The following is a 23178-nucleotide window of genomic DNA, read 5'->3' on the forward strand; positions in this document are numbered from 1 at the left end:
AAATAAAAAGAAAAAACTCATACATACCATACCCCTTACCCCTCCCTCTCATTGTCTATTAGTACTTCCATCTACCCTATCTATTTTAGCCTTTGTTTCCCCTATTTTTTTCTATACCCCTTACCACTCCCTTTGATTGATCACTAGCATTTCATCTACTAATTTTATTTTAACATTTGTTCCCCCTGTTATTTAAAACAAGGTTTGCACCCCTGGGAATCATGTCCCATGTAGAGAGGGGGAGGGCATTGAATTTGGCTTGTCATATTGGCTGAGAGAGAGAGAGGCCACATCTGAGCAGCAAAAGAGGTTCTCTTGGGGTGACTTATCGGCCTAATTTTAAGTAGGCTTAACCTATCCTTTGTGGGGATAAGTTTCATATGAACAAACCCCAAGATTGAGGTCTCGACCTGTTACTTTGGTTGTCTCCACTGCTTGTGAGAATATCAGGAATTCTCCACATGGGAAAGTTGAATTTTCCCCCTTTCTCACCATTTCCCCAAGGGGACTTTGCAAATACTTTTTTATTTGCTGTTCAAATCACTCTGGGATTTATTGAGGCATCAGTCTGCATAAACCTATAAAATCTCATGCCCTACTCAAGGTTCCATGTACTTATGGTATTCAATTAAACTGTCCACATGAGTTATACTAGGAAGTACACTAGTTAGAATATAAATTTTGTACCAAATAAACATTTTTTGCTTTAGTCTCACACATGTTAAAATTTTAAAATCTGAATTATCATCTATTTTCAACATCCTGCAATATTGGTATTCCTTTGTTCTTCCTCATGCAAAAACATTTTAAGATTTGTACATTTAGTCACTATCGTTGTACACTCTAGGCATTCCTAGATTGATCATCTCAGTCTTTATCGTCTGACTTTTCTTCTGGTTTCATTTGTGCTCCCAGGCGTCCTCCCTCTATCATTCTCATATTCAACTTCATTCAGTATTCTAACATTTTCGTATTACAGTTAGGTAATATTGTTCTATCAATTTCTGAATTTTTACAATGAGTCCTGTTGCACAGTCTGTATCCCTTCAGCTCCAATTACCCAATATCTACCCTATTTCTATCCCCTGATGGTCTCTGTTACCAACAGAAATTTTGCAAGTTCATTCATTAATGTTAGTTCATATCGGTGAGACCTTATAGTATTTGTCCTTTTGTTGCTGGCTAATCTCACTCAGCATAATGTCCTCAAGGTGCATCCATGTTGTTACATACTTCATAACTTTATTCTGTCTTATAGCTGCATAATATTCCATTGTGTGTATATACCACAGCTTGTTTAACCACTCCTCTGTTGATGGACACTTGGGATGTTTCCACCTCTTGGCAATTGTAAATAATGCTCCTATAAACATTGGTGTGCAAATATCTGTTTGTGGCTTTGCCCTCATGTCCTCTGTTTAGATATCTAGCAATGGTATTGCCGAATCATATGGCAATTCTATATTTAGCTTCCTGAGGAACCACCAAACTGCCTTCCACAGTGGTTGTACCATTTTACATTTCCACCAACAGTGAGTAAGTGTGCCTCTTTCTCCACATACTCTCCAGCACTTGTTGTCTCCTGTTTTATTGATAATGGCCATTGTGGTTTTGATTTGCATTTCCCTAATAGCCTGGGAAGTTGAGCATCTTTTCATGTGTCTTTTAGCCATTGTATTTCCTCTTCTGATAAGTGTCTGTTCATGTCTTTTGCCCATTTTATAATTGGGTTATTTGTGTTTTTGTTGTTGAGTTGAACAATCTCTTTATATATTCTGGATTCTAGACCCTTACCTGATACATCGTTTCCAAATACTGTCTCCCATTGGGTAGGCTATCTCTTTACTTTCTTGACAAAGTTCTTTCATGCACAAAAGTATTTAATTTTGAGGAGTTGCCATTTATTTATTTATTTATTTATTTATTTATTTATTCAGTGCTTGTGCTTTGGGTGTAAGAGCTAGGAAACTGCCTCCTATTCTAAGATTTATAAGATATTTCCCTGCATTTTTTTGTAGAAGTTTTATGGTCTTAAATCTAATGTTTAGGTCTTTGATCCATTTTGAGTTAATTTTTGTGTAGGGTGTGAGATATGGATCCTCTTTCCTTGTTTTGCATGTGGATATCCAGTTCTGTAGGTACCATTTATTGAAGAGACTGTTCTGTCCCAGGTGAGTTGGCTTGGCAGCCTTATCAAAGATCAAATGTCCATAGATGAGAGGGTCTATATCTGAGCACTCTGTTCGATTCCATTGGTCGATATATCTATCTTTATGCCAATACCATGCTGTTTTGACCACTGTGGCTTCATAATATGCCTTAAAGTCCAGCAGCATGAGACCTCCAGCTTCGTTTTTTTTTCCTCAAGATACTTTTAACAATTCGGGGCACCCTGCCCTTCCAGATAAATTTGCTTATTGGTTTTTCTATTTCTGAAAAATAAGTTGTTGGAATTTTGATTGGTATTGCATTGAATCTGTAAATCAGTTTAGGTAGAATTGACATCTTAACTATATTTAGTCTTCCAATCCATGAACACGATATGCTCTTCCATTTATTTAGGTCTTCTATGATTTCTTTTAGCAATTTCTTGTAGTTTTCTTTGTATAGGTCTTTTGTATCCTTAGTTAAATTTATTCCCAAATATTTTATTCTTTTGGTTGCAATTGTAAATGGAATTTTTTCTTGATTTCACCCTCAGATTGTGCATTACTAGTGTATGGAAACACTACAGGTTTTTGAGTGTTGATATTATAACCTCCACTTTGCTGGACTCATTTATTAGCTCTAGTAGTTTTGCTGCAGATTTTTCAGAATTTTCAACGTGTAATATCATATCATCTGCAAACAGTGAGAGTTTTACTTCTTCCTTTCCAATTTTGATGCCTTGTATTTCTTTTTCTTGTCTAATTGCTCTGACTAGAACTTCCAATACAATGTTGAATAACATAATGGTGATAGTGGACATCCTTGTCTTGTCTTAGGGGGAAGTTTTCACTTTTTCCCCATTGAGGATGATGTTAGCTGTGGTATTTTCATATATTCCCTTTATCATGTTGAGGAGATTCCCTTCTATTTCTATCCTTTGAAGTGTTTTCAACAAGAAAAGATGTTGAATTTTGTCAAATGCTTTTCTGTGTCAATCAAGACGATCATGTGGTTTTTCTGCTTTGATTTGTTGTTATGGTATATTACATTAATTGATTTTCTTATGTTGAACATCCTTGCACACCTGAAATGAATCCTACTTGGTCATGGTGTATAATTCTTTTAATGAGCTGCTGGATTCGATTTGCAAGAATTTTGTTGAGGATTTTTGCATCTATATTCATTAGAGTGATTGGTCTATAATTTTGTTTTCTTGTAGTATCTTTGTCTGGCTTTGGTATGAGGGTGATGTTGGCTTTATAGAATGAGTTAGGTAGCCTTCCCTCCTCTTCGATTTTTTTGAAGAGTTTGAGCAGGATTGGCACAGATTCTTTCTTGAATGTTTGGTAGAATTCACGTGTGAAGCCATTTGGTCCTGGACTTTTCTTCTGGGGGAGCTTCTTAATGACTGATTCAATTTCTTTACTTGTGATTGGTTTGTTGAGGTCATCTATTTCTTCTCAAGTCAATGTTGGTTGTTCTTGCCTTTCTAAGAAATTGTCCTTTTCATCTATATTGTCTACTTTATTGGCAGAAAGTTGTTCATAGTATCCTGTCATTACCTCCTTTATTTCTTTGAGGTCAGTGATTATGTCACCTCTTCCATTTCTGATTTTATTTATTTGCATCCTCTCTCTCCTTTTTGTCAACCTTGCTAAGGATCCATTAATCTTACTGATTTTCTCATAGAATCACCTTCTGGTTTTGTTGATTTTCTTGATTGTTTTCATGTTCTCAATTTCATTTATTTCTGCTCTAATCTTTGTTATTTTTATTTTGCACCCAAACAGGAAAAGCAAGGAACAAAAAATACTGTCTCTTTGAGGCTACCATTCTTTCTGTTGGGGTTGAACAATAGACAGCCTCCCTGTTGTTCCCTGCCCCCCCTCCACTCATCCACCCCCACCCCCCAGTGATCATAAGCAGCCATCAAAATGGACAATCAGCATTCAGACCACACAATCCCTGTTTTTTTGAGGACAGCATTCTTATTACCCACCCTGGCACAAGCAGACCACACCAAAAATCCAGGCTGCAGTCCCCGTAACTGCCTATCATGCTGTTGAGTTCAGGTGAGGGATGGTAGTCCTTACATTGAAGATGATATTTACCAGTGTTTACTGAAATTTACTAGCCTCTTCGTCCAGCTCTTCCCTGGATGCTGTTAGTGTTCCACTGTACTCCAGAGTACCAAAATAGTCAAACAGTTCCTTCCAGTTTAATAGTTGGTTTGGTGGAGGGTTCAATTCCTGGAGCTTCCTACTCTGCCATCTTTCTACAGTCCACTCTGCAAAGGAACCTTTTAAAGTATTTTTAAATAGCTAATGAACCAATTTGGTCTGAGCATTTACAAAGCTCATTCAGCCTCCATTGTCAGGAGATTGGTTGGTTGGTGACAAAACTGAGGTATGGAGACAAATAGGAACTTTGGGAATAACTCCAGGGAGAGATGAGGGTAGGCTGACTAAGGTGATGGCATTGGTGCTAAAAGTTTATGCATTCAAATGAAACTTGATTATGTGAAAGATAAAATCCATAGGACCCATGCCAGATTCCTGGTATCTGCCCATGTTTAAAAAAAAGCAAAAACCATAGGCCTTGTAAACTGAAAGTAGAAGGTGAGGGAAGGAAGGGCTCAAGGATCAGATGCCTAGGTTTCTGGTTTGAGCGAGTGAATAGACATTAGAGCCATTCATTTGATAGTATTTTGTAGGCACTGAAGTACTACAGCAGTAACAAAATGAACAAATGTTCCTGCCCTCATGCTGCTTACCTTCTAGTGGGATGAGAGAGGGTGACAAAAAAGTAAACAAAAGAAGATAGTGAATTGCATAGTGATAAATAATATGGTGAAAACTAAAGTAGTGAAGGGGGATTGCATTTTAAACAGAGCTGTTGGGGAAAGCCTCACCATGTAGGTGACAGATATGTAAGGAGAGAGTGAAAATGTCTTGCAGTAGGAAATGTGCTTGCTTTGTTGGAGCAACAGTAAAAAGGCTAGAGTGGCTGGAATGATAAAAATGGGGAAAAGCAGGAGATGAGGTCAGAGAGGTAACAGTGTGGGGGTCAGATTACTAGGAACCTTTTATTCCAAGTGAGATGGCAAGCCATTGGAGAGTTTTGAACAGATAAATCATTTGTTGGACTATTTTTTACAGTATCACAGTGGATGCTGTGTTGAGAATAGACTAAAGGGCAAAACAGACAAACAGAACAGATTAGGAGGTTATGGTCATAATCCACATGAGATGATGATGGTTTGGAGAAGTGTGGTGGCAAAGGTGATAGTGAGAAGTGGTTGGATTCTAGATAAATTTAAAATACTGCTGAGAGGATTTCATTCCCAAAGAAGATATCTTAATAAAAGTGTAAAATGGAAGAAAAAGTTCATTATTTTACTGACTTTATTCAGTAACAAGGTTAGATTTTTAACGAATTTATTCAGTGAGAATTTCCTTTTAAGAAAAAATTGTTGAAACAGGTTTAATGAAGTTTTAATTGCAGTGGAAGAGGGTGTGGATATTAGGTTTAATTGTTCCAGCTGTGAAAACAAGTACCTCCTTTGCAAACCACTGCACTTTTTTTTTAACTTTTTTTATTGTGTAGTATGACATATATACAAAGCAAAGAAATTAAAAAGCAATAGTTTTCAAAGTGCTCTTCAACAAGTAGATACAGGACAGATCCCAGAGTTTGTCATGGGCTACCATATGCTCCTCAGATTTTTCCTTCTAGCTGCTCCAGAATAAAGAAGGGTAGAAGTCTTAAATATTTTTTTTATCACCACGATCAAACTTTTCTCTTTCTTTTTTGTGAAAAATGACACATGCAAAAAAACAATAAATCAAAGCACAGCACCACAATTAGTTGTAGAACATATTTCAGAGTTTGACGTGGGTTACAATTCCACAATTTTAGGTTCTTCTAGCTGCTCTAAGATACTGAAGACTAAAAGAGGTATCAATTTAATGTTTCAGCATTCATATTCATTTGTTAAATCCTATCTTTTCTGTATAACTCCACCATCACCTTTCATCTTTCTATCCCTCTCTCTAGGGGTGTTGGGGCTATTTCCATTCTAACTTTTTCATGTTGGAAGGGGCAGTCAATAATATGGAGTAGGAAGATGGATATATCTGATGTTCTGGAGAGTCTGGGCCCTCTAGGTTTCAGGACTTATCTGGTCCAGGCACCCATCTGGAGGTTGTAGGTTTCCAGAAAGTTACGCTAGTGCATGGAACCCTTGTGGAATCTTATATATTGCCCTAGGTGTTCTTTAGAATTGACTGGAATGGTCCTGGTTGGGGTTTGGCAGGTTATGATAGGTAGCAATGTCTAACTGAAGCTTGCAAAGGAGCTACCTCCAAAGTAGTCTCTCGATTCTGTTTGAACTCCCTCTGCCGCTGGTACTTTATTAGTTACACTTCTTTTCCCCCTTTTAGTCAAGATGGAATTGTTGATCCCACAGTGCCAGGTCTGGATTCATCCCTGGGAGTCATCTCCCGTCTGTGCCTCCTCTGGAATTTTAATTTGGTCTTTAGGCTGTGCTATATCTGTCTGCATTGTGATACGCTTAGTGATCGTCTGTTGTTTTCATCGCATGTAAATATCTTGATTGATTTACTTTGGGAGTTGATTTCCTTCAGTAGTCTAAAGCCTTGTGTTTGCGGGGTGGATGTGTAGCAGGATGCAGGGTACGGGGAGGGGCACAACAGTTCAGTGATACATTGCAGCGCGCCCCTATGGGCGCAGATTGGGGATGTTACGCTGGCGCTTGTGAGCGTGGGAGCCCAGCAGCCAGGGAGGATGTAGCTTTGCGGGTACACAAGTCTGGGGGACGTAACCCTGGTGGGCAGTGGTCTAGGGCTTGGGACCCTTTGTGCGCATGTGCAGCGCTATGGCTTCCCTTGGGCATTATGGTCATGAGCAGGGGGCGAATGCAACCGGGTTGCACAGGTCAGTGTTTTCTCAGAACTGAGAAGTGTGAATGAGCGCCGTGTGCATGCGTGGGTCTAGGAGTTCCATAAGCTGATGTTCCCAGAGCTGAAGGACATGTTTGGGAAGTGTGTGCATGTGCAGGTCTAGTAGTGCTGTAAACTGATGTTGCCAGAGCTGAGGGGTGTGACTGGGGGCCGAGCACATGCGCAGGTCTAGGAGAAACTCATGTGCAGAGCTTGGGGTGTGGGGTGCACGGGATGAGAGTGTGTGACACTATGGGGGGGGGTGTAGCCAGGGTATGGAGGTTTGTACCCGCAGCCTTTATGTGCTAGTGACAGCCTACAGGGAGCTGGGAGGGGGAGGTAGTGTTCTGGAGGGGTACAGGAAAGGTGGGTTGGGCTGCACTTGCGGTGGGGGTGTGATACGGGTATATGCACTGGGGTAGGTGGGGCAGAGGTGCTTGGAGCTCAGGGAGTGGGGGCAGGTGATGAGGTTCATGTGGGTGTGGTGTGGGATAAGTCGTGGGTCATGGGCTGCACTGATGAGGATAGTGCATTCAAGAAACGCTGATTGGGTTACTTTCTAGTCCCTGTCTCCCTGTCCTTGCACTTCTGTGGGCTCCGCACTTCCAGATTAGGCTCCAGCTTTCTGCTTCTTTGTTCCTCAGCCTCTGCAACCAGGGCTGCCCTATGTGGCACAGAAGGCTCTCCCAGGTCAGCTGCACTTCTAAATCACCATCTCAGTCGCCCTCCGGTCCCTTCTCTAACTTTTCCTTGGAGCAGAGCTGAACTCAGTCGTCCTTATTCGGCCATCTTCCCAGAAGCCTGATAGTTTTGTCAAGTTCATGTTAAAAAATGGTCAGGGTTTAGGATAATGAGCACAGTGGCCCGAGATGATGTAATTATTGAGAAGTGATCTAATTATTGAGTATGTGCAGGTTGATTGCATGCTTAGTCACCGAATGTGTGTAAGAAAATAGCTGAATGAGGTATAGGTGACTTAGAGGTTAAAGTCTGAGTTACCATGCATGTCAGGCAGGCCCACTTTGGTTTGATATGATTTCGTTTATGAAGATAACTTTGGTTTTGGGGTGGGTTAGTTCTGGGTTGACCTAAGACCCTTCATAATAAATATTAGAGGCTGTCTTTAATTATTACAAGACACAAGTTGAAAAACGGGATAAATGGGTACAAATGAAGGTTAGTCACAAGGTTTTTACAGTAGTAGGGGTAGAAGATAAGGGCTATACAGTCATTATCAGAGATGAAGGCAACTGGGTTACAATTTAGAGATTTCAGGAATTTCCCTGTCTATTCCAGTATACCAGAAAGCAAAAAAGAATACCTATAAAATAATCCAGTAATCAAAATCAGCCTTTATGTCCTGATTTCTTGGTTATAAAATGAGTATAAATCATATGTGTAAATTACTTGCCCTAGGCAAGAAAATAAATGATAATTTGTGTAGTTAAAGTATGATTCTAATTTCTAAAACTCAGACTAACTCTATCCCAGTTTTTCTCAATACCTAGTTGCTTCTATAATCTAGAGAGAAACTCTTCCCTTTCTATTAAATATGTTTGTATATATGTGCTGGAGGAAAACATGCTTAATTTGTTTGTTATCTTTCTATATGTTTACTCTGTCACAGTTGAAAGCTCTTTCCTGCCCAATAAGGGAAGTGTTTGGGGTACTTTCTCAGTAGGGGGATCAAACAGCATGATGAGAAAGTGACTCAGGGGAGGTAATAAGTAAGATGAATGAAGAGAATGGTAAGAATATCACCTGGCTGAAACAGAGATACTGCGAAATGGAATTGAATAAGTGTGATTTGGCTCATTCATAAGGATTGTGAATGCTTTGCTTAAGTTGTTTACAGTTTATCTGATACTGTTTTGTTTTGTTTTTCCGTGAAAGAAACCTCAATGAACTGGGTTAATTTTTAAATTTATGCTTTTGAAATTTAAGTATTAAAATTTTGGAAAGTGGACTTCCTGGAAGATGGCGGCTTAGTAAGACGCGCGGATCTTAGTTTCTTCTCCAGGACACCTACTAGGGGAGTAGAAACGATACAGAAAGCGCCCAAAGCCACAACAGAGATAAAAAAGACAGCGTACCCCATCCTGGAACGGCTGGCTGGCTGAGAGAAGCAGCTCGGGTGAGATCGCCAAGGCGCGCGGGCCTTACCGGGCGGGGTGGCAAGCGGCCGGAGTTACTCCCTTCCCCCTTCCCGGGCCGGCTGGGAGAATTGGAGAGGCGGTCCCCTGAAACAAAGACGGCTGGCGCCCACACCACGCGCAGCCCCCGGACCAACTGAGAGAATTGGATCGGAAACCCCCAGGCCGCGGAGAACGGTGACGGGTGGGGGAGGCCCCTTCCAAACCCGTGACTCCCGGGGAACGTGCACTCTCTCGGGCGGGCCGCTGCCGCTGGCGCCCTCCCGCCACGCTTGTTGCCCAGGGCCGACTAGGAAATTCGGACGGGCTCTTTCCCTGGCTGCGGCGACCAGCAACCCTCCCTGCGTTCGGACCCTGGGCCGGCTCAAGCCGTTTCGGCTAGCGAACCCCCAGGACGGCGAGAGTTTTCCAAAGTTTAAGGTCCCACAGCACCTTTTACTGGTGGGACCCGCAGACAAACGTGTGCCACGAGCGCCACCTACTGGGCAGGATAAGAAAAACAGAACCCAGAGATTTCACAGAAAAATATTACAACCTTGCTGGGTCCAACACCAAGAGAAATCTGAATAAATGCCCAGACGCCAGCAGCAGAAGATAACTGTCCACGCTCAAAAGATTGAGAATATGGCTCAGTCAAAGGAACAAACCAATAGCTCAAATGAGACACAAGAGCTGAGACAACTAATGCTGAATATACGAACAGAAATGGAAAACCTCTTCAAAAATGAAATCGATAAATTGAGGGAGGACATGAAGAGGACATGGGCTGAACATAAAGAAGAAATAGAAAAACTGAAAAAACAAATCGCAGAACTTATGGAAGTGAAGGATAAAGTAGCAAACATAGAAAAAATAATGGATAGCTACAATGATAGATTTAAAGAGACAGAAGATAGAATTAGTGAATTGGAGGATGGAACATCTGAATTCCAAAAAGAAACAGAAACTATAGGGAAAAGAATGGAAAAATTTGAACAGGGTATCAGGGAACTCAAGGACAATATGAACCGCACAAATATACGTGTTGTGGGTGTCCCAGAAGGAGAAGAGAAGGGAAAAGGAGGAGAAAAACTAATGGAAGAAATTTTCACTGAAAATTTCCCAACTCTTATGAAAGACCTAAAATTACAGATCCAAGAAGTGCAGCGCACCCCAAAGAGATTAGACCCAAATAGGCGTTCTCCAAGACACTTACTAGTTAAAATGTCAGAGGTCAAAGAGAAAGAGAAGATCTTGAAAGCAGCAAGAGAAAAACAATCCATTACATACAAGGGAAACCCAATAAGATTTTGTGTAGATTTCTCAGCAGAAACCATGGAAGCTAGAAGACAGTGGGATGATATATTTAAAATACTAAAAGAGAAAAACTGCCAACCAAGACTCCTATATCCAGCAAAATTATCCTTCAAAAATGAGGGAGAAATTAAAACATTCTCAGACAAAAAGTCACTGAAAGAATTTGTGACCAAGAGACCAGCTCTGCAAGAAATACTAAAGGGAGCACTAGAGTCAGATACAAAAAGACAGAAGAGAGAGATATGGAAAAGAGTGTAGAAAGAAGGAAAATCAGATATGATATATATAATACAAAAGGCAAAATGTTAGAGGAAAATATTATCCAAACAGTAATAACACTAAATGTCAATGGACTGAATTCCCCAATCAAAAGACATAGATTGGCAGAATGGATTAAAAAACAGGATCCTTCTATATGCTGTCTACAGGAAACAAATCTTAGACCCAAAGATAAACATAGGTTGAAAGTGAAAGGTTGGGAAAAGATATTTCATGCAAATAACAACCAGAAAAGAGCAGGAGTGGCTATACTAATATCCAACAAATTAGACTTCAAATGTAAAACAGTTAAAAGAGACAAAGAAGGACACTATATACTAATAAAAGGAACAATTAAACAAGAAGACATAACAATCATAAATATTTACGCACCGAATCAGAATGCCCCAAAATATGTGAGGAATATACTGCAAACATTGAAAAGGGAAATAGACTCATATACCATAATAGTTGGAGACTTCAACTCACCACTCTCATCAAGGGACAGAACATCTAGACAGAGGATCAACAAAGAAATAGAGAATCTGAATATTACTATAAATGAACTAGACTTAATAGACATTTATAGGACATTACATCCCACAACAGCAGGATACACCTTTTTCTCAAGTGCTCATGGATCATTCTCAAAGATAGACCATATGCTGGGTCACAAAGCAAGTCTTAACAAATTTAAAAAGATTGAAATCTTACACAACACTTTCTCGGACCATAAAGGAATGATGTTGGAAATCAATAATAGGCAGAGTGCCAGAAAATTCACAAATACGTGGAGGCTCAACAACACACTCCTAAACAACGACTGGGTCAAAGAAGAAATTGCAAGGGAAATTAGCAAATACCTCGAGGCGAATGAAAATGAAAACACAACATATCAAAACTTATGGGACGCAGCAAAGGCAGTGCTAAGAGGGAAATTTATTGCTCTAAATGCCTATATCAGAAAAGAAGAAAAGGCAAAAATTCAGGAATTAACTATCCATTTGGAAGAACTGGAGAAAGAACAGCAAGCTAACCCCAAAGCAAGCAAAAGGAAAGAAATAACAAAGATTAGAGCACAAATAAATGAAATTGAAAACATGAAAACAATAGAGAATATCAATAAGGCCAGAAGTTGGTTCTATGAGAAAATCAATAAGATTGATGGGCCCTTAGCAAGATTGACAAAAAGAAGAAGAGAGAGGATGCAAATAAATAAGATCAGAAATGGAAGAGGAGACATAACTACTGACCTCACAGAAATAAAGGAGGTAATAACAGGATACTATGAACAACTTTACGCTAATAAATACAACAATTTAGAGGAAATGGACGGGTTCCTGGAAAGACATGAACAACCAACTTTGACTCAAGAAGACATAGATGACCTCAACAAACCAATCACAAGTAAAGAAATTGAATTAGTCATTCAAAAGCTTCCTAAAAAGAAAAGTCCAGGACCAGATGGCTTCACATGTGAATTCTACCAAACGTTCCAGAAAGAATTAGTACCAATTCTCTTCAAACTCTTCAAAAAAATCGAAGTGGAGGGAAAACTACCTCATTCATTCTATGAAGCCAACATCACCCTCATACCAAAACCAGGCAAAGATATTACAAAAAAAGAAAACTACAGACCAATCTCTCTAATGAATACAGATGCAAAAATCCTCAATAAAATTCTAGCAAATCGTATCCAACAGCACATTAAAAGAATTATACATCATGACCAAGTAGGATTCATCCCAGGTATGCAAGGATGGTTCAACATAAGAAAATCAATTAATGTAATACACCATATCAACAAATCAAAGCAGAAAAATCACATGATCATCTCAATTGATGCAGAGAAGGCATTTGACAAGATTCAACATCCTTTCCTGTTGAAAACACTTCAAAAGATAGGAATACAAGGGAACTTCCTTAAAATGATAGAGGGAATATATGAAAAACCCACAGCTAATATCATCCTCAATGGGGAAAAATTGAAAACTTTCCCCCTAAGATCAGGAACAAGACAAGGATGTCCACTATCACCACTATTATTCAACATTGTGTTGGAGGTTCTAACCAGAGCAATTAGACAAGAAAAAGAAATACAAGGCATCAAAATTGGAAAGGAAGAAGTAAAACTATCACTGTTTGCAGACGATATGATACTATACGTCGAAAACCCGGAAAAATCCACAACAAAACTACTAGAGCTAATAAATGAGTACAGCAAAGTAGCAGGTTACAAGATCAACATTCAAAAATCTGTAGCATTTCTATACACTAGTAATGAACAAGCTGAGGGGGAAATCAAGAAACGAATCCCATTTACAATTGCAACTAAAAGAATAAAATACCTAGGAATAAATTTAACTAAAGAGACAAAAAACCTATATAAAGAAAACTACAAAAAACTGCTAAAAGAAATCACAGAAGACCTAAATAGATGGAAGGGCATACCGTGTTCATGGATTGGAAGACTAAATATAGTTAAGATGTCAATCCTACCTAAATTGATTTACAGATTCAATGCAATACCAATCAAAATCCCAACAACTTATTTTTCAGAAATAGAAAAACCAATAAGCAAATTTATCTGGAAGGGCAGGGTGCCCCGAATTGCTAAAAACATCTTGAGGAAAAAAAACGAAGCTGGAGGTCTTGCACTGCCTGACTTTAAGGCATATTATGAAGCCACAGTGGTCAAAACAGCATGGTATTGGCATAAAGATAGATTTATCGACCAATGGAATCGAATAGAGTGCTCAGATATAGACCCTCTCATCTATGGACATTTGATCTTTGATAAGGCAGTCAAGCCAACTCACCTGGGACAGAGCAGTCTCTTCAATAAATGGTGCCTAGAGAACTGGATATCCATATGCAAAAGAATGAAAGAAGACCCATCTCTCACACCCTATACAAAAGTTAACTCAAAATGGATCAAAGATCTAAACATTAGGTCTAAGACCATAAAACAGTTAGAGGAAAATGTTGGGAGATATCTTATGGATCTTACAACTGGAGGCGGTTTTATGGACCTTAAACCTAAAGCAAGAGCACTGAAGAAGGAAATAAATAAATGGGAACTCCTCAAAATTAAACACTTTTGTGCATCAAAGAACTTCATCAAGAAAGTAGAAAGACAGCCTTCACAATGGGAGACAATATTTGGAAATGATATATCAGATAAAGGTCTAGTATCCAGAATTTATAAAGAGATTGTTCATCTCAACAACAAAAAGACAGCCAACCCAATTACAAAATGGGAAAAAGACTTGAACAGACACCTCTCAGAAGAGGAAATACGGATGGCCAAGAGGCACATGAAGAGATGCTCAATGTCCCTGGCCATTAGAGAAATGCAAATCAAAACCACAATGAGATATCATCTCACACCCACCAGAATGGCCATTATCAACAAAACAGAAAATGACAAGTGCTGGAGAGGATGCGGAGAAAGAGGCACACTTATCCACTGTTGGTGGGAATGTCAAAGGGTGCAACCACTGTGGAAGGCAGTTTGGCGGTTCCTCAAAAAGCTGAATATAGAACTGCCATACGACCCAGCAATACCATTGCTAGGTATCTACTCAAAGGACTTAAGGGCAAAGACACAAACGGACATTTGCACACCAATGTTTATAGCAGCATTATTTACAATTGCAAAGAGATGGAAACAGCCAAAATCTCCATCAACAGAAGAGTGGCTAAACAAACTGTGGTATATACATATGATGGAATATTATGCAGCTTTAAGACAAGATAAACTTATGAACCATGTAATAACATGAATGGACCTAGAGAATATTATGCTGAGTGAATCCAGCCAAAAACTAAAGGACAAATACTGTATGGTCCCACTGATGTGAACGGACATTCGAGAATAAACTTGAAATATGTCATTGGTAACAGAGTTCAGCAGGAGTTAGAAACAGGGTAAGACAATGGGTAATTGAAGCTGAAGGGATACAGACTGTGCAACAGGACTAGATACAAAAACTCAAAAATGGACAGCACAATAATACCTAATTGTAAAGTAATCATGTTAAAACACTGAATGAAGCTGCATCTGAGCTATAGGTTTTTGTTTTGTTTTGTGTTGTTTTGTTTTGATTTTACTATTATTACTTTTATTTTTTTCTCTATATTAACATTCTATATCTTTTTCGGTTATGTTGCTCGTTCTTCTAAACCAATGCAAATGTACTAAGAAATGATGATCATGCATCTATGTGATGATGTTAAGAATTAATGATTGCATGTGTAGAATGGTATGATCTCTAAATGTTGGGTTAATTTCTTTTTTTCCGTTAATTAAAAAAAAAAGAGAAGGGGTAATTGGAGATGAAGGGATACAGACTGTACAACGGGACTGGATATAAAAACTCAGAAATGGACAGCACAATACTACCCAATTGTAATGCAATTATGTTAAAACACTGAATGAAGCTGCATGTGAGGTATAGGTTTTTTGTTTTTGTTTTTTTTGTTTTTTTTCTTTCTATTATTGTTTTAATTCTTATTCTGTTGTCTTTTTATTTCTTTTTCTAAATCGATGCAAATGTACTAAGAAATGATGAATATGCAACTATGTGATGTTATTAAGAATTACTGATTGTACATGTAGATTGGAATGATTTCTAATTGTTTTGTTAATTCTTTTTTTAATTAATAAAAAAAAAAATTTTGGAAAGTATATGATTTCAGAAATCAAACCTAGTTTACTTAGGCTGATAAATATTTATTGAAGTCCTGGATGTACTGAGGAGCTCTACTAGGAGCTGCAGATACAGTAGTGAACAAAACCCTTCGTTAGGAAGACCCAGGCATTGCTAGTCATTGGCCTTATCTTCCTTACTGTGCTTTTCTGCACAGATGCCTTTAGTGACTAGTGTCCTATTTCTCAATCTACTTTCCTGACCTGACTTTACCTTTACCCATCTTCCTAGTGGTATTCTCACCATTCCTTGAACATATATCTCAGATCTTGCACTCTCATCTCCTAATAATCTCTGCCCACACCCAGTGGCCTCTCTGCTCCTGTCTGCCCAGTGTCTTCATTTTTCAAGTCCCCTCTCAGCCTTTCTCAGGAATCTCCCCTACTTTTATGGCATTTATTTTTCATAACCATTTGCTTTCCCCCCCACATTTTAATTTTTCTTGCTGTCTGACATTGTTATTTACCTTTATATATGTGTGTGTGTCTTGTACCTCCCCTCCCTCCCAGGCTTCTTTTGTAGGAGCTGTGTCATCTTTGTACCTTCCTCAGCACCTATTGCTAGCGTTGATTTTGTTTTATTTTTATTTATTTATTTTTGTATGCTGTATGGTGGAGGTAACATTTCATTGTTTTTCATGTGACTATCCTGTTATTGCAGCACCATTTGTTGATTTTTGAGTTTTAATTTTTTTTTTTTGGAAAGTGTACAGGCTGGGAATCGAACCTGGGTCTCCCTCATGGCAGGCAAGAATTCTACCGCTGAACTACCCTTGTACACCCTGATTTTATTCTTAACATTTATTCTCTTCCCCCATATAAAAGTAGTAATTATAATAAGAGCACAGGATAATGTTTTGAAATGTTTCTTCTGTCTTTTGAGAAATACGCAATATCAATGTTGCTGTTATTGTTATAACATGGTCAAATGCATATATCTATTTTAGGTTTCTCAATCTTATACCTTCCAATATTTTTTCCAGGTGGGCATACCACTGAAATCCTGAGACTGCTTGGAAACCTGTCCAGTGCCTACTCACCAAGGCATTATATTTTTGCAGACACTGATGAAATGAGTGCCCATAAAATAGATTCTTTTGAACTAGATCGGGCTGATAAATACCCAGGTACCATGGTAAGTAATAATTTTTCTTTCTAAGAAAGTTACAAGTTTTATGTTGTGTTCCATCATCTCTGGAAATGGTATTTAAGTGCCATGCATACACTAGACAATCAACTGTTTATTCTGGTGAAATGTATTTTCTTTAATTAAAAAAATGAGACTTTCTTAAAAATAAACTTCAAATAAAAGATGGATGCTTAATTTCTTTTTTTGTTTGTTACAATCATCAGATGTTATTTATGTTCACAGAGGGGGAGATTATTTTTTAAACTACCCAAAACTTGAAAATAAGGGCATAAGGTGGGTGGCATGTCTTTTCAGTGCCACGAAAGGATAAAAGTCCATCAAAAGATGCAGGGAAAATGTGCTTGGTTTGACTCACCCTTTCAAGTGATTATGCTTGAATATAAGCACTATAATAAACGTTTCATTCCTTGCAGGAAGATATACTTTGAATTTTCTTTGTATTTATATAAGGTGGAATTTTTTCACTCTTTAAATTTTCTAAAATTTATTCATTTGAAGCAGTTTTTTCCTCAAAAAGTTATTGCAAATTGATGGTATACCTTATGATTGAGGAAATGTTTTGCTATTTTAGTCAAGTTTCATTTACATCCTGGTAAGTATTCATATTAACTAATCAAATCTTCTCATTTTCCAATTAGCCATTTGTTCTAGTTTCCCTGCTGCTAAAACCATGTAATGGGTTGGCTTAACAACAAGAATTTATTGGCATACAGTTTTAGTGGCTGGGAGACTTACTTCCTTCTGGGATTGTTGTCTTCTGACTGGCTGTCATCTTTGGGGTCCTCTGGCTTTCCCATCATGAGGCAATGTACACGATGGATCTTTTTTCCAGTTCCATTGACTTCCAATTTCTGACTGCGCCTTGTGGCTTCCCCTTTTGTGTCCAATTTCCTTTGCTTATAAGGACTTCAGCCATATTGGATTAAAGCCCACCCTCATTCAGTTTGGGTATACCTTAACTAATAACATCTTTAAAGGTTCTGTCTTACTTTCCTAGCTGCTAAAAGTACTAATATACTATGGGTTTTTACCCACACAACCAGGGATTGGTAAAACAGGAATTGGGACTTGAACATGTCTTTTGTGGGGACATGATTCAATCCCCAATACCATTTAAGACATAAGCCAACATTAGAGTGATATCAATAGCTGACGGCAATCAATTGATCCATTATAAAGCACTATTATGAGAAAAAATATTGTCAGTCCTTTCTAAGTTTCTTCTCCAATGGAGTGACTGTTTTGATTGCTAGATATGGTGAAGGGAAAGACATGTAATACTTTTATTTTACTGGAACGCTTAAATTTCATATTTTGTATAACACAGTCAGCAGCAATTAATTTTTAAAAATTAGATGTCTTTTGGGTGTGTTATGGCTCTAGATGTATGGCGTTATAAAGTAATGTGAGTAAATGGTCCTTTGATAGTTACACATCTGATTTTGAAGATTTTTCAGGTTTCTCATTTATCTTCCTCTTAATAGCCAGGGGGTGACATTGAAGGGGATCTTGAGGAAAGGGAAAGAATGAAGAGGGAGTCACGTGCCCCATATAAATCTGTTCTGATTCTTTCACCTCTCATATCTTCTTAAGTGCTGGGCCAAAGTGGATGCTTAATTTCTAATATTTTCTTTTATTCTTTTAAATAGAGGAAACAGTTCTTCAGGTAATTCCAGATGTGAAAATTGTTTTTATTTAGAGTTGGATATATAAAGCCCCCAGTTCATGTGCTTACTGGCTTTTCATTAAAGTTTTTGTCAGCATACTGCATTTATTAACAATTTGATTTGTCTGTGACTGGTTCTTTTTTTTGTTTTTTCTAACTTTTTATTGTATAATATATATACGTAGCAAAGAAAGAAAAAAGCAGTGATTTTCAAAGCACACTTCAATAAATAGTTACAGAACAGATACCAGAATTTGTCTTGGACTATACCATTCCATCATCTCAGATTTTTCCTTCTAGCTGCTCCAAAACACTGGAAGCTAGAAGGAATATTAACATAGTAATTCAGGAGCCATGTTCATTTGTTAAATCCCATTTTCTCCATTTTACCTTCTCCTCCTTTAATCCTTCTTCCAATCTGTAGAGATCTAAGGGTGATGCCTGTTCTGACTTTTTCATTTTAGAAGGGGTGTCCACACTAAACAATAGGGATGTGTTTAATTGATAATCCTGGAGAGGCTGATTCCTCTTAGTTTCAGAATTTATCTGACCTAGGAACCCTCTGGGAATTATATGTTCCAGGAAGACAAACCTAGTCCATGAGACTTTATAGAGTCTTAGTTTCAGCTCTAATTGTTCGTAAGAGAGACAACAGGGATTGGAGTTTAGCAAACCATGGCAATTAGCACTATCTAACTGAAGTTTGCTTAAGAACAGCCTCCAGAATAGGCTTTTGACTCTATTTGATCTCTCTTGGCTGCTATTGCCTTATTACACTTCTTTTCCCCCTTTTGGTCAGGAAGGTGTTGTCGATCCCAAGGTGCTGTGCTCATCCCTGGGAGTCACACCCCATGTTGTCATGGAGATTTTCACCCCTGAGAGGATAGTACCACGTAATGGGAAGGGCAACTCTCCTCCTTGCAGAGTTGGGCCTGGAGAGAGAAAGGCCACATCTGAGCAATAAAAAAGCTTCCTGGAAGTGACTCTTAGGCCTCGTTATGAGTTCTTCCTTATAGAAATAAGATATGTAAGGGCAAGTCTCAAAATCCAGGGCTGGGCCTGTTTTCTTGGGAGTCCCCAGTGGTTGAGAGGGTACGTGGTGGTTCTTGGATTGGAGAGTTTAATACATATTTGTATATACATGTATATGTATTTTCCCCCCTTTGGGCCCCCAAGGGACTCTACCAATACTTTTTAATTACCAGTCTACCATAGTCGGAGTTGTATCCTGGTATTACATTAAGCTATAGAGAATTACAAGGTATGCTGGTTTGAAAGGAAGTATGCCCTCTAAGAAAAGCCATGTGTTGATATAAATCCCATTTCATAAAAGTAGAATAATCCCTATTCAATACTGCATATTGAAATTGTAATGAGATGATCTCCCTGGTTGATGTGATTTAGTTAAGAATGGTTGTTAAACTGGATTAGGGGATGACATATCTCCACCCATTTGAGTGGGTCTTGATTAGTTTCTGAAGTCCTATAAAAGAGGAAACATTTTGGAGAATGGGAGATTCAGAGAGGGCAGAAAATGCTGCAGCACCACGAAGCAGAGAGTCCACCAGCCAGTGACCTTTGGAGATGAAGAAGGAAAACGCCTCCTGGGAAACTTCATGAAATAGGAAGCCAAGAGAGAAAGCTAGCAGATGATGCCGTATTTGCCATGTGCCCTTCCAGCTGAGAGAGAAGCCCTGACTGTGTTTGCCATGTACCATCTCACTTGAGAGAGAAACCCTGAACTTCATTGGCCTTCTTGAACCAAGGTATCTTTCCCTAGATGCCTTTGATTGGACATTTCTTTAGACTTGTTTTAATTGGGACATTTTCTCGGCCTTAGAACCGTAAACTAGCAACTCATTAAATTCCCCTTTTTAAAAGCCATTCCGTTTCCGGTATATTGCATTCCAGCAGCTAGCAAACTAGAACACAAGGCCTCATTCCCATTCTGAACTCCAGGAGTTTGGATTGTTTAAATGAACTATGTAGAGAAGTTGATTTAGATTATGTGCTACAGAAAATTTAGGTTCTAAACATAATAAACCTCTCTGCCTTTGATCTTATATAGTACCAAAAGTCTAGAGTTGGCTGCCTCTTCACCTATTTAACAAAATCCTTTGAAACACAGAAGCTCTTAATCTTGAGTTCCTGTTTGCCTAATTTTTCTTTTGTTGCTTGTGCTTTAGGTATAAAAGAAACTACCTCCTGTTACTAGCTCTTGAAGATGTTTCCCTACATTTTCTTCTAGATGTTTTATGGTATTGATTCTTACATTGAAGTCTTTAATCCATTTTGAATTAATTTTTGTATTAGTTGGGTTCCTCTTTCATTCTTTTGGCTATTAATATCTAATTCTCCCGTGCCCATTTATTGAAAAGACTATTCTGTTCCAGTTCAGTGGATTTTGAGGGGACTTCTCAAAGATCAGTTTTCCGTAAATTTGCTGGTCTATCGCTGCACTCTCAATTCTATTCCGTTGGTTGATACTTCTTTGTGCCAGTTCCATACTGTTTTGACCACCGTGCCTTTATAGTAAGCTTTAAAATAAGGAAGTGATAGTTGTCCCACTTCACTCTTCTTTTTTAGGATATCTTTTGCTATTTGGGGTCTCTTTCCCTTCCAAATAAATTTGATAATCAACTTTTTAAAGTTGGGATTTTGACTGGTATTGCATTAAATCTGTAGATCAGTTTGGGAAGAATTGACATCTTAATGACATTCAGTCTTTCCATCCATGAATATGGAATGTGTTTCCATCTATTTAGGTCACTATTTATTTATTCTAGCATTTTTTTTTTTGTGATTTTCTGTATGCAAGTCCTTTTGACATCCCTAGTTAGGCTTATTTCTAGATACCTGATTCTTTTGGTTGCTATTTTGAATGAAGTTTTTCCTTAATTGTCTCCTCAGATATATCCTTGCTTGTGTATAGAAACATGACTGATTTTTCTACATTAATCTTGTATCCCATCACTGCTGAATTTGTGTATTAATTCAAGTATCTTTGCCTTGGGTTTCTCAGGGTTTTCCAAGTATAGGCTCATGCCATGTAAGTAATGAAAGTTTTACTTCTTCCTTTCCTATTTGGATGCCTTTTATTTCTTTCTCCTGTCTAATTGCTCCAAGCAGGATTTCTAGTACATTGAATAACAGCGGTGACAGAGGGCTTCCTTGTCTCATTTCCACTGCTAGGGGGAATGCTTTCAGTCTCTCACCATTAAATATGATGCTGGCTAAGTACATGGAACCTTGAGGAGGACATGAGATTTTGTGGGTTTGTCCAGAGTGATACCCCAATAAATCCCAGAGTGATTTGAACAGTGAATAAAAAAATATTTGCAAATTCCCCTTTGGGGAATGGTGAAAATGGGGGAAAATTCAAATTCCCCAAGTTGAATTCTTGATATTCTCACAAGCAGTGTGGACAACCAAAGCTATAGGCTGAGCCCCCAGCCTTGGGGTTTGTTCATATGAAACTTAACCCCACAAAGGATAGGTTAAGCCTACTTAAAATTAGGCCTAAGAGTCACCACCAAGAGAACCTCTTTCGTTGCTTGGATGTGGCCTCTCTCTCCAGCCAACACAACAAGCAAACTCACTGCCCTCCCCCGTCTTCGTGGAACATGACTCCCAGGGATGTGGATCTTCCTGGCAACATGGGACAGAAATCCTAGAATGAGCTGAGACTCAGCATCAAGGGATTGAGAAAAACCCTAGAATGAGCTGAGACTCAGCATCAAGGGATTGAGAAAACCTCTACCAAAAGGGGGAAGAGAGAATGAGACAAAGTGTCAGTGGCTGAGAGATACCAAACAGAGTCGAGAGGTTATCCTGGAGGTTATTCTTATGCATTAAGTAAATATCACCTTGTTATTCAAGATGTAATGGAGAGACTGGAGGAAACTGCTTGAAAATGTAGAGCTGTGTTCCAGTAGCCATGTTTCTTGAAGATGATTGTATAATGATACAGCTTTTACAATGTGACTGTGTGATTGTGAAAACCTTGTGTCTGATGCTCCTTTTATCTACCTTGTCAACAAACGAGTAGAACATATGGAATAAAAATAAATAACAGGGGGAACAAATGCTAAAATAAATTTAGTTTGAAATGCTAGTGATCAATGAAAGTGAGGGGTAAGGGGTATGGTATGTATAATCTTTTTTTTTTCTTTCCTGTTCGTTTTATTTCTTTTTCTATTGTCTTTTTATTTCTTTTTCTGAATGAATGCAGATGTTCTAAGAAATGATGAATATGCAACTAAGTGATGATATTGTAAATTACTGATTATGTATGTTGTTTTATTTTGTTTCTTTATTTTTTAATTAATAAATTAATTTTTAAAAAAAGATGTAATGGAGAGGCTGGAGGAAACTGCCTGAAAATGTAGAGCTGTGTTCCAGTAGCCGTGTTTCTTGAAGATGATTGTATAATGATATAGCTTTTACAATGTGACTGTGTGATTGTGAAAACCTTGTGTCTGATGCTCCTTTTATCTACCTTGTCAACAAATGAGTAGAGCATATGGAATAAAAATAAATAATAGGGGGAACAAATGTTAAAATAAATTTAGTTTGAAATGCTAGTGATCAATGAAAGGGAGGGGTAAGGGGTCTGGTATGCATAAATTTTTTTCTGTTTTTGTTTAAATATATATATATATATATATATATGATACTGGCCGTGGGTTTTTCATTATGCCCTTTATGATATTGAGAAAGTTTCCATTGCTAACTTTTTTTTCCTGGAGGTTACTCTTTTTTTTTTCTTTGTCAGTCTTGCTAGTAGCCTATCAATTTAATTGATTTTCTCAAAAAACCAACTTTTGGTTTTATTG

The 23178-nt window shown here is 38.2% G+C and overlaps 1 protein-coding gene across 2 annotated transcripts in view; it reads left to right on the plus strand.

The window, feature by feature from the left end:
- The window catches only part of ALG14 (ALG14 UDP-N-acetylglucosaminyltransferase subunit), a 190270-nt gene that overhangs the window by 11230 nt on the left and 155862 nt on the right, over positions 1–23178 (plus strand). For both annotated transcript variants that reach the window (XR_013159296.1, XM_077120184.1), the window contains exon 2: positions 16511–16662. Coding sequence is in view for 1 of the 2 variants with exons in the window: in XM_077120184.1 (XP_076976299.1) it covers positions 16511–16662 (152 nt within the window). In the remaining variant the exon portion in view is untranslated. The remainder of the gene's footprint in view (positions 1–16510; positions 16663–23178) is intronic.

This window comes from Tamandua tetradactyla, chromosome 11 (genome assembly GCF_023851605.1).
Source record: "Tamandua tetradactyla isolate mTamTet1 chromosome 11, mTamTet1.pri, whole genome shotgun sequence".
In the NCBI taxonomy this organism is placed as follows: domain Eukaryota; kingdom Metazoa; phylum Chordata; class Mammalia; order Pilosa; family Myrmecophagidae; genus Tamandua; species Tamandua tetradactyla.